Genomic DNA, 12,389 nt, shown 5'->3' on the forward strand with positions numbered 1-12,389 from the left:
CACAGGCCGTTTCATTCTGTAGATATGTGGATGTGTAAAGAATGAAAATAAAGCCTTGTGTAGGAAAGAGCCTGGCAGGGCCGTGTGATCAAACTCATGCAGAGTGGAATAATGAGGGTAGCAGCAGCTTCTGTGGCCTGAGGAGAGAAACAAGGTGGCAGAGTCAGGAAACAACCGTTAACTAAATAATCCGTAACACTAGCGAGACTGTATTTCCATCATTAAGGATCAGTGTGGGTACGGTGCTCATCTCTCGCAGAGGTAACTCATTCAAGACCACAGAGGTTCAGATGAAGGTAAGTTTTAATTCAAAGAATGGTTCCAGTTTGTTCATGTATTATATGCCATATGTAGAGTTACTGGTTGCTGTAATCATCCCTCCTCTCCATACTGGTACTGGTGGTACAGCTCACCCAGGAAACATTGCCCAGGGAAACAAAGAGAGGTGACTGAAGCCTCATATTAACTTCCCTGTCCTGAACAATAACTGTACATGCTGGTTTTTTTACTAGTCAAGTTAGAAAATGATTACTTAATGCCAGTATGGAGAGAGGGGCTGATTATGTACGAATGAGTATTCCGTTAAGACGCACTTGAAAAAAATAACATGCACTTTAATGCTCCAACTACATATAAATTGCATGCCGGCCACATGTCCACAATACAGCTCCTTAAAATGCACCTACATAACATTTTCCTGTTACCATGGTGATGCCATTATTTTGCTAAAGAGCAGTTTCAGGAAAGTAGTTGGACGAATCTCTGTTTTCTTGGAAATTAGCAGTTAGTTGTTTGTATGTACAATGTCCGACATATAATCCTCTGGTATTTTTGTTTTAGTGGTTAAGTTTGACAAGAGTCTATATTTTTAATATTGTCAGCAAATTCCATGAAAAGATAAAAACCAACTATAAACCGACTTTACTGAGTAGCACTGCCTGTGTAGCCAAAGCCTAATATTGTGTATTGGTGTGTGCCATAAATTAAAAATATATAAATGAGCCACATATGGGCTGTCTAGTTTATTTTCACTCACTCCAATATAAACCATCACTGCTACACGCTGCCTCAAATACTCAATTCATCAACATCCATACTAATCCACGTCCATGAATAGTCCCCCTGCAAATTTAATATTTACATCTGTATGAGTAACGTTTCTTAAAAACTACATTGACCAACTGTTTAAGGAAAGTATACATTCATAACCCATTTTTAAAGATTTCTATTTTCAGTAGGAAACAATGGTCTTGTGGCTGAGTGCTGCAGAGAGGATGGAGAAGTCTGAAAGTGCTTAAAGACAGAAATAAGACATGGTGGGTTTTTTATGTCTTCATGGGATTTGATCCTTTAAGATAAGTATGTCGTCCAGCTGTGAAAATTCTGACCACTTCATTAGCAGATTAAGTCACAGGATTGTTACCTTCCACTTCAGAAAGGACAGTCCACAGCTCAGATCAGTCACTGCTCCTCGCAGCCAGCAGCTGGAAAAGCCTCCGCTTCCTGATTCTGGAACATGTACTATGAAGGAGAACACACACACACACACACACACACACACACACATTTAGTACCATAACCCGTAACTCTCAATTTTATGACAAATAATAAAAGACTAAGAGCAATAACTCAATAACAGTGAATTGAACCTCAATCAGATAGAAGATGTTGTGAATAGAATAAAGAGGAAGTGACAATATTATTGTAAAAACACCAAATTATGGCATTTAGAAGAGATAAGGGACAGAAAGGAAATAGATATAAAAAAAATATATATATACAGGCAGCTGACAGCTACATTTAATAAGAAGCAAACTGAGTGTTTTCAGTTAGCCTATATGTTACAGTGTCAGTATACTTTTAACTCGGCTCTGTACTCGTGTTTTCAATACTCCTTAATGTAGTTACAAGATGTAAAACCTATTATCCGACATGATCATCATTTAGCAGCCAACACTAAACAGAAATATTTATTGATTTCCATCCCTTAGAGCAGATGATTGGCGGCGTGACCCAGCCTTACACGTACATTGTATCTGCTCACTACAGTGGCTGCGCTATCGAGTTGATAGGTGGGCCTCAGTTTTTCAACCACCATCAGTATCTTCATGATAGCCAACAGCAACTCCTCTGGTATGAGAAACCTTTTCCTGAATTATGTCTTTGTCCTGTCCTACCAAAGAACAGAGCGTGGTTTCAGATGAACTTGTGTGCGAGTGTGAGAGTACAGGCAAGTCTACAGGGTCATCAGGTGGTCACACTCTCAATAACTGGTGTTTCGTTGAAGTGGGTCCACGACATGAAGGAGGCTCAACACAACTTTTACCTGCAGCCACACACTCAGCACAGGCCACCAAAACAAGCTGATTCACCTCTGTCCATAACAACAGTTATAATCATTAGAATACCACATGCTAGCCAGTATAGGCAGCTGACACACTTCTACTGTGAGACACACTATCAGGTTCACGTGTTCACGCTGCCTACCGAGAACTGCAAGCGCACAGCTAAAGTAAATGCTATCAGTCACTGTAATGACTTTAAAAAACAAGATAATCTTCTTTGTCAGCTTCATCAATGAGGATAAATGATCTGGACGGGTAAAAGAATGCAAACGAAGACTGAGGATGCAGATGCACCATGAAAAGCAATATCCCCTCTGTGTAATACAAAAAAACTAAAAAAAAAAACAAAAACAGTTTTGGGTTTGTCGGTAAGAATTTCTTATATATAACAGGATCACCTGTTTTAGCATCAATGCACCGGCTCCCTTTACATTTTAGAGTTGACTTTAAAATTTTATTACTTACTTTTAAAGCCTAACTTGGACTGGCCCCAGAATATATAATAGACCTGTCAAGGCCTCTAAACTCTGGAGTGCACTTCCTGTACACGTCAGACTGCAGATATCTGTGTTAACATTTGAAAAAAAACAACTTTTTTGCGTTGGCATTTTTGTAATCTGCTAATCTCGAGCCTGTAAGTGTGTGTGTTTGCTTCTACTGTACATTCTCTACATCAGTGTAGATCATAGACTGTATATAAAAAAGTGCAGATATGTATTTATATGGGCACACATCTGTTATACTTGTTTTTATTTGATTTATTCACTTTGCTTTATCTCTGTAATATGCAATATGCAAAAAAAACAAAACATATTGTGATTATTTTGGTATATGACATTGCAAATGTGAAAAAATATTTTAAATGATGATGATGTGATTTTTGTTGGGTCTTGTACCAAACAAGCATGTTCCCTTAGGTCTAGCTAAAATAAGAGGGGGCGCAAATCTCAGCAGCTACAGAATCCATTCTGATGAATAATGCATCCACTTCTTATGCTTCTCTCCTGATACTTAGTAATCAAATGAGGTTATCAGTATATACATTATTCGTATATTATTTGGGCATTTTGGCTCAACAATGTGGGTTTCATGCAATAAGAATGACCTGAACTGATATAATAGGGAATGCACTACTCAACAGCTATTGTTAGTTTCACCGAATAATGCATCCTGCACTTAGAATCACAAAGGACACTTCAGATGAAAGCGAGGTGAGAATTAAATGGTGTTATTATCAGCACATGGTTTATTTGATCGACTTTGACTTGAGTGAATTGGACACCCAACAGTCAGTGAACCACATCTAAAAACCTAATTTTAGCCCAAAATGTTAGTATTAACTGTCTGCAAGGCTATTCACACAAGGTTTGCTAAAACACATTCAAAACATGTCTAAAAGCACACTGAAACTAATTTCTGCTTCCTTATCACCACCACCACATCTTCTTGAATTGAAATGCCTTCCTGTAAGCTACATTCGTTTGTCAACAGTTCTTTGTATATCTGCTCTACAGATACTGCCTCTGAAGGAAGTGCGGGCTTGTCAGGAAACAGAGAGGAAGCAAAGGTAGAAGAGCAACAGCAGCAGTAATGAAGAAGCTGAGAGAAGGCACAACCAGGGAACACAAAGAGGGATGAATGTAAAAGAGCAATATCACAATTTGTCTGCTGGCCCAGGACTGTGGCCAGAGAGAACAGATAGTGATAGATATAACTGGCTGCCAATAAACCTCCAGAGACAGACCTTACACAGCAAAGCCTGAGCACTGTGAAGGCAAGTCATTTCATGAGCAATATTCAGTGTATGAAGTCAAAAAAAGAGATTTTCCCACATGAACAAAACGAGATCTTCAAGTCACACGGGAGCTCCTAAAGATGGTTACACAACGTCGTTGGGTAAATGGCACAGAGCGTATGATAAATCACCAGAATATGAGGCAAACGAGACACACACTCAGCCTGTCACTGGAAGTGGAAAAACCTGCAGCAGTCTCTAATTAGTGGGAGTAGTATTGACTGTCAGTTGCACAAACAAAATCAAACAGGAATAGAGGAGAAACAAGCTCTCTTTTAAACGAGATATTACACTGAGCATCAAGAAATCTGCCTTCTGGACGGAGGACTGCAGCTCTGGATAATGGATGATAATGACTTTTTCTAGAGTTGTTGACATGTTATGATCCACTTCTACCTGAGCAAGAAAACGCGGCATACAAAAGGACCTTGTTATTATCTGAGCTCAGCTGTTAAGATGAAGAGTTGCACATGACGTGAGCAGGAAGGCTCGGCAGAGGACAGAAAATCCTGTAGCACTATCTGATTAATCATCAGGGTTCATAAGTTAAAAACCATTAATGGCTTGCTTTGTCTTTTTAACTTGATTCGATCAGGTAGACCCCTCCTGTGAACCATTTGACCACTGACCCTGTGGGAAAGCTCTACATTGATTAACTATCAACTATATATTAAAACTATGAATTGATGCAAAAATAATTTATCAGTAACTTCCCATAATTACCTAACTGCAGGTGAGTAACAAGCTGATGGCTTATCAAAGTGCAACATTTTATCAATGGCTCTATAAACATTTGTGACTGCAAAACTGATGTTATTTACCCTTTATCAATTACTGACTGACTTATGTTATCATTGCAGACTTGATGGCCAACTAGAAAGTAAGAAACTTGTGTTCATTAATGATTTGACTATTAATGATTCAACAGCAAGAGAGATTTTTCACAACCCATCAACCTTAAAGTTGCTCTTATTAGTGGCTCTTAACTAATTAATAAAGAATTGGTAAGTTATTCATTACCATCACTAAAGTTATTAGGTACAACTCATAAGACTTTTAAAAAGGGCTCCTCATGAATAAATGGCACCAGAAAATCTTTTGGGTATTTATTTAGCTTGCGGCTGTCTTATCCTTAAAGGAATTGTTTGACATTTTGGGGAAAGCACTTACTTAGACAAGAAGATGAGGGTCTGTGAACCATACAGCTCGTCAGCAGACGATTAGGGAAGCTAGCATGAATAGTAGAAGCTAGAGATGGCAGCTGGTGTGGCTGTAATGAAAATTTAGCAAACTCTAGTACCTCTAAAGCTCGCTAGCTAACGTGTCATATATAATTTGTTTCATGTGTACTAAATAGAACAGGCTGCGGTTTTCACTTTAGGCCTTTCTCAGTCTGCGTTCCTCTACTTGTGTTTTTGTGAATTTGTGAAACCTCATCAGTCACAGTCCAAGTACTGTTCCAATTCAAAGTCTACATCCAGCCAAGTGCAATCTGAATGAGTGGAAGGTTTGGTTTTTTTTTTTTGATGACACTTTACAAACTGACTTGTGTTGATTTGGGGCAGCCGAGGATCCCAGCATGCATTTCGGGGGGAACCATTTGAGCCAGGCTCAGATCTGTCATAATGTTCGTCCTGAAACTGCTCATGTGATATAAAATTTTGATATTTTTTTCAGATGAGAAAAAAGCAACCATTAATATTCATTTTGAAATATGTGGTCAATTTAATTTAATTCCACATAATACTTATTTGGATAAATACTTACAACACTTTCAGAGATGTGAGGACCCACCAGGCACGCATTTTCATCTTGCAGTCAAACAGCCCTATCTGACTCAAACAGCTGATCGGCGGTGTAATACAATGCATGGCTTAAGTGCACCTAAGTGTTCAATGGTTGAGAAAATGTAGTGCCAAAGGAAAGGGCTGTTTGACAGCGAGATAAAGTGGTGAAAATACTCAAAATATATCGTTACTGATGTTGGATTTCTAGGTGGGCAAAAATATGTTTTTTCCGCAGTCCTCATCCTCATCAATACATTGCTCAGCTGCTAGACTCTAGAATTTCAATAATATTGAATATCGCAATATTTCCCACCACATGTGATATTTTTGAGAACTACCCTATGTCTCAATGCAGCTGTCCTCACCGTTTGGCTTAAAGTATTGCAGTGCATTGATGACAGAAATATTCTTCATTCAGCACATATTTTTCTTGATAAACAGGCAGCCAAGACTGGGGCATTTAAACATGGGAAACCACTCTTGTGATTATTGTGACAGATGTTGCACCGCAACGCGTGAGCCGGCACAGGAGAGGAAAATGTTTCCATGATGAGAAGACCAAAACTGAGGCAGTTCGAGTGACAGCTAACACTGTTTGACATTCAGAGTCAACGATGAGAAAAAATTGCATGACATATCAGGCAAACAAACATTCACTGATTTGAAACCAGTTTGCAGATCAGTCATGGCACCTATCATCTCCCCACTTCAGCTGTTAAAAGCAATCTAGCAGATGGCAAAGCATTTTTGGAGAGGTACTGTAGCTACACAATTAAGCTGTAATGTACACTTCCTGCGACAGTTGCTGATGGTGAGAGAGCTTTTCACAAAGCACATGAAAAACAATTTAAGCTCCACAATATGTCAAGACAGATTGAACAGCCTCACCATCGTGTCTATTCAGTGCAAGGCGGCTAGAAAATTGGACTTCAGTGACATTATTGATTACTTGGCCAGCATTGAGTTTTAGCAGTGGGCTCTCTGACATTTGAGGTACAGACTGTGAGAACAGTGGTGGGGTGCAGAATTTTTTAGCAATGGCCCAGTTTATTTTGTTCCAGATCTTAAATCTGTGAGTGACGTTGGACAATTTGATCTCCTTCCTCAGCTGCACAACCGACTCTATTATGAGCTGCATGTTGAATCACACTTCTAGTCTGGCAGAAACCCTCCACCTGGTGGAACTTTTCCACACTGCACTGATGTGAGTGTTGTTTATGTAGTTAACTACAGTGTGTCTATGCAATCAGCGAGTCTTCATTAATGCTGTGTTCAAACTCAAATTGACACTTTATCAAAAAACACAGCCCCTCATTCACTTCCATAAGGTGCCAAGATGCAGAGGGCTGTGGCAACATATTGTAAAACAGTTAAACCAAGTTCAGCTTTTGCTGGAAAGAAATGCAACAGCATCCGACCCAATCAGAATGTGCAAGCACACATTCCCGGTAGATTACCGATATTAATTCAGTTTACCTCACAGCTGATTAAACTGGGCATTAAATGGGGATGAAATGATTGCGTTTCACAATCCTTGAGACTAATGGATATATTACTCACACTGGGCCTGCAGCAAAACATGCACACCAACACAGCACCGTGCATTTTTCAAGCACAGAGCTATTCAGTCTAAATGACCTCTCAAGGGAAAGATCTACCAGACAAAGTGTGTTGTAGGGAGATGTCCACCCTTACTCAGATGATATGATAAGAAGTGTCGTTCAGTGGAAGCAGATGACATGATTCACCCACCACACAAGAATAAAGGTGGGGTTTTTGGATGTAATGGTCAAGCTGCTGTAATCAATATTTTTATTTTAATGACAGATGAAATAACTCACTGTGTAATGTGAAAGGCGTCGCTCGTGGTGATGAACGTACAGAGAATTTTCACTTGGTTCACAGCTCCCCTCAGCTCTACAAAGTGTTTCAGCCCCTTTTAGCCAATTGTTTTGTTGTATGGTCGACAACTTTACTGTTTTGGGTCAGTCTCACTCCTCTAATCAGTGTCAGCTCAGGTAAATAAAGTACGCAAACTTCCCAGCACCAAACAGCAAATATACAAAGTTAGCACCCAGCTGGTGAACATAATGGAGCATTTAGCAGCTGAACAACCAGATATTTCCCTCAGGAGTTGGTGGAGACCAAAAACAAAGCTAGAAAATTAGTGAATGTTTGACTTTGGAAATTTGACAGATGGCCAGAAAGAATGCTAACATTGTTCAGTAACTGCTTGACGTTTGCAGCACATTCACCATATTAACCGTATAACTTGATAATACGTCAATGCTTTGCTGCAGCGCCCCAGGTTGCCAAAAAATCATTCAAATCAAATCATTTTTGCAGTGGTGTAAAAAAAAAGTCTGTCTACCTCCACATAAAAATCCACTTTGATCAAATAGTGATCGCTGGTGTTTTTATAGAGCGGGCAGACATTATTCACATCACACCACAAGAGGTCACTTGTCAGGAAAATGAAAACATAGATCTTCTTAAGAAGTAAAACAAACGCCTAGTGTGGTTGTTTTTCCCCCTTCGAGTCTTCAAAAGAAGACGACATGAGGATGTTGTACACATATACATCTTGGGTTGCCATCATGTAGCATGATTAAAGGTGCAGGTGGTTACTCTTATGTAGGAAAGCATCCTCCTTGATGCTCTGTTCACTTGTTATCAACAGTATATAGCTGTCACACTGTACAACTTACTGATTTGAGGTTGGACTCCATCTCTGTGAAGTTCCACTCAGTCAGAGGTAGGCTTAAACTGAAGGGCTACAGAGACACAGGACATAGAAAAAAAATTTATTCAGCATTAAATAATAGTTCAGTTAATTGGCTGCTGTAAAAAATGGCAGATACAGCTACCAGTTTGAAGTTTTAAATATCAGACATATAAGTGTATTTCCAGTTGAACAAGCTGCCTGTCACTATGTTTCTGTTTGTGTGTCTCTGTACAGTGATGAAGAATTACTCACATCCATAACAGCGCTGGTCCCAGCTTCCACAGTACTCTGCTGATGGGTCCTGAGCAGCAGCTGCTGCAGCTCCTCCAGGCTCATATCCACATTCTCCACTGTATCTGAAACCTCCACTCTGCACACACACACACATACACACACACACACACACACACACACTTACTTCACTGTGCACTTTTGTGTCTCTTAACATCTGAATGTACATGGAATTTTCTATGTGAGCGTTCTGACCACCTACCTGTCGAGGGCGGGTCTCTTACTCCTCCTCTCCACCACAGAGGCCGCGGAGCTCCTCCCCTCCAGAACAGACTGGACCATTGCGACAGGGAGGACAGGAGGTTCAGAGGAGCACACCTCACAGGAGGAAGTCAATGCTACGGCCTCTCCTCCCCCTACACTGCCTCCTTTCCCTCCTCCTCTCACTCCTGGACTCACAGGCTCTTCTTTGATAAGCATCATGCACTTCTCCCTATTAGTAGAGTCAAAAGTTGTGATGGTGGGACAAGAAAACATTAAAATAGGGTCTATTTTTCACAATGCAATAAATCACATAAAAATCTATGAAACCTGTCCATATCAGTTTGATGCATCAATACCAACTGCTGATTTTGATAAAAGTTTTATGATCCAATATCCATGATCTATTGTACAATATTCTAAACAAAAAAACAGGTGCTGCAGTAGATGTAGAGGTAAACCTCTATAATGGAAAACAGTAACGTTTTGCATCACTCACCTGGTCTCATCAGGCTGCATTTGGAGGGCCATGCTGGCCTGAGATATGTCAGTAACATCTGATATGATTGGTCCTCCTGTCAGCCCACTAGTAGAGCAAGAAGCAGTGTCACTGGATGGCTGAGGATGAAGAGGAGAGGACTGAGGTAACGTTTCTTGTCTTGGTTCCACTGTGTTGCTCATTTAAAATAAATGGAGCAGTTGGTGATGTTACAGCGGAGATTTACAGATGGTCTATATTCCCCACTCTATATATATATACATATATATATATATATATATATATATATATATATAGTATGTGCTAAAAACTGAGTTATTGTAAAACCAGAATTTGAGTTTTATCATATACAAATATTATACCATAGAAATGTGTAATTTTCCAAACTAAACTATAATCTGGCTGCACAGTTATTTTTCTGTGGTTGTAGTGCTTCAGTAACTCTGGCTTGATAATATCTGGGCTATAAAACTCACATGGCACAGAGAAAGAGACAGCTAAACTTTTAAAGTTGGAGAAATAACTTGAGAAGCAAACAGAGAAGGAAGCCACTGGATAGCCCTTAGCTAAAGTTACAGTAAATGTACTTTTTCCTCTCCTCAGCTCCCTCTGTAATTGAAAAATCTCTTTTGATAAAGCAACATTTTGGTAATTCAGGTTGATATCCAACATATCTAAATGAGACAACAGTTAAAGTCATGATGAAGAAGAGAAAAACAAACAAACAGCTAAGCATGTTTGGCTAACTAGCTTAGCTTAATGTTAGTAGCTGCCATCTCAGCTTTTGACGGTGGTGGAATTCAAATGATTTTGTGTGGTTAAATTACCTTTACTTACATGTATTCACTTGATGATTTACTGTATTAATTTGAATATACATTTTGAATGTAGACAAACACAAAATACTGATGACACTTAATCCAAGTGAAACTATAAACAATAAAGAATAAAGTTAGTTTTCTTAAACAAAATAGTTCGAATGGACAAGAAAGCTGGACGAACACAACCTTTGAAGCTCATGCAAAGTCAGAGCGCATATCTGGTATTTTCTATAGTCTATGACAGTGACATTTTGAGGTAAAATAAGCAGCATCAAAATGAAGGCATTACAGCGTTTCTATCTGTTCAGTAGTATCAGGTTACCAAACCTGTAGTTATGGCTGTTTGCCTTTGTAGTAGTGCCCTTGTATGATATTTCTTTACAAACTATGATACAAAAGCAGTCAATTCACTTCGATCCAAGGCTTTAGATTGTATAGTGTGTGTACAGTCACACACAGCACATCTGTAGCCGTAAATCTGTCACTACGCACTGCTTCCCTCTAGTGTTGACATAACAAAACAGCCATAGAGACTGACGGCAGCAGGGCGTTAACGGAGATTTATGTTCAGTATATATATTCTTTGTATCCAATATATTCATTATAATGTTGTGGATATCATGTGTCAGGTACACTCTCTTGAGCTGCTGAAGAATGTGATTTCTTCTGTATTAGGAATAGTGTGTGCTAAATCAAGCGGCTTCAAAGATAAATTCCCAACATGGCCAAGCACTTAGAAACACCAGCCAGTAACTACAAAGTTGATGTTTACTGGATGTGGCTGCCAGCACCATTTGTGCTCAGTGTGGAAGGTCAGCGGCACAGTAGTTTACTAATTATAGTTCCCCGCAAAATGTGTCATTGAGAAAAGGCAGCAGAGCATTAATTACTATACAGGAGCTTAATGTTTTACTTCTCTGGTAATGTGCAACATTAAGATATTCTTACTAATTTAATATGTGCTCACTGTGGGTGTTAAGAAGCAGCCAGTGTTAGTGGTAAGTGGTAAATAAACACATTAGGTGTATAATTTGTGTATTTTTCTCACCGACTGAATGTAGAAGGGCTCATGCATGGGCTCCATTGGGTGACTATGGCTGAACTTGGAGGCAGGAGGGCTGGGAGAGCCATCATCCAACATCAGGGGCCTGGAGAGAAATTAAGTTTTCAATCAGTCACACATCTTGAGTCATAACAATTATACAGAGTCATGACAGTGGGACATCACCATCAGAGTACTGACTAATTAATGAATAAAAATGGTTATTCACAGTATGCTTTATTGGGTAGGCATCTGTTTCAGACATCTATAATAATGATGTATCGCTTTATATCACCACTTCACTACTCTTCGCTGCTGCTGCTGAATGTCACTGTCACTGACTTTTCCGTATCATTAAAGCTAATTATGCTGGTACACATAAATGCCTCTAGAAAACCTGATAAGTGACGATGAGTTTGAATACAGCTTGGCTGTAGGAATGGCACAACTGGTCGGTTGGTCAGTCCACCACTTTGGTCCAGACTGAAAATCACAGCAACTATTGGATCTATTACCAAGAGGATAAATCCTGTGGACTTTGGTGATCCCCAAACTTTTCAACTAGTGTCAGGTTAAAGTTAAGTTAAGGCTAAACATCAACATGGTAGCATTGCCATTGTGAAAACATTAGCATTTGCCTCAGACGTTAGCTTTGCTGCTCCTAGCATGGAGGTAGACTCATAGTGTGCATTTCTTTTAAAGGTTTTTGGAGCACTTTTTAGATTGTTGACAAAACAGATATGACAGAAAATGAGGGGATGAGTTAATCATGAGAGGGTGGGTTGAGATAATAGAGATGCTGAACCCAGATTGTGTTGTGAGACTATGAAAGGAAGAAGGCCATACATAAATATCAGTAAAAAACAGGGCTAAATGACTCCTT

General features: G+C 39.4%; 1 protein-coding gene across 1 annotated transcript in view; it reads right to left on the minus strand.

Annotated features, from left to right (window-relative positions):
- Positions 1-75: 75 nt before the first annotated feature.
- hsf4 (heat shock transcription factor 4) overlaps positions 76-12,389 on the minus strand; it is a 27,356-nt gene continuing 15,042 nt past the window's right edge. The window contains 7 exon segments of the mRNA XM_022750006.1: positions 76-137; positions 1,424-1,521; positions 8,636-8,701; positions 8,905-9,015; positions 9,142-9,376; positions 9,644-9,762; positions 11,513-11,612. Coding sequence (XP_022605727.1) covers positions 1,462-1,521; positions 8,636-8,701; positions 8,905-9,015; positions 9,142-9,376; positions 9,644-9,762; positions 11,513-11,612 — 691 coding nt within the window. The 3' untranslated portion in view covers positions 76-137; positions 1,424-1,461.

The sequence above is a fragment of the Seriola dumerili genome, unplaced genomic scaffold, assembly GCF_002260705.1.
Source record: "Seriola dumerili isolate Sdu_G_001 unplaced genomic scaffold, Sdu_1.0 BDQW01000147.1, whole genome shotgun sequence".
Lineage (NCBI taxonomy): Eukaryota > Metazoa > Chordata > Actinopteri > Carangiformes > Carangidae > Seriola > Seriola dumerili.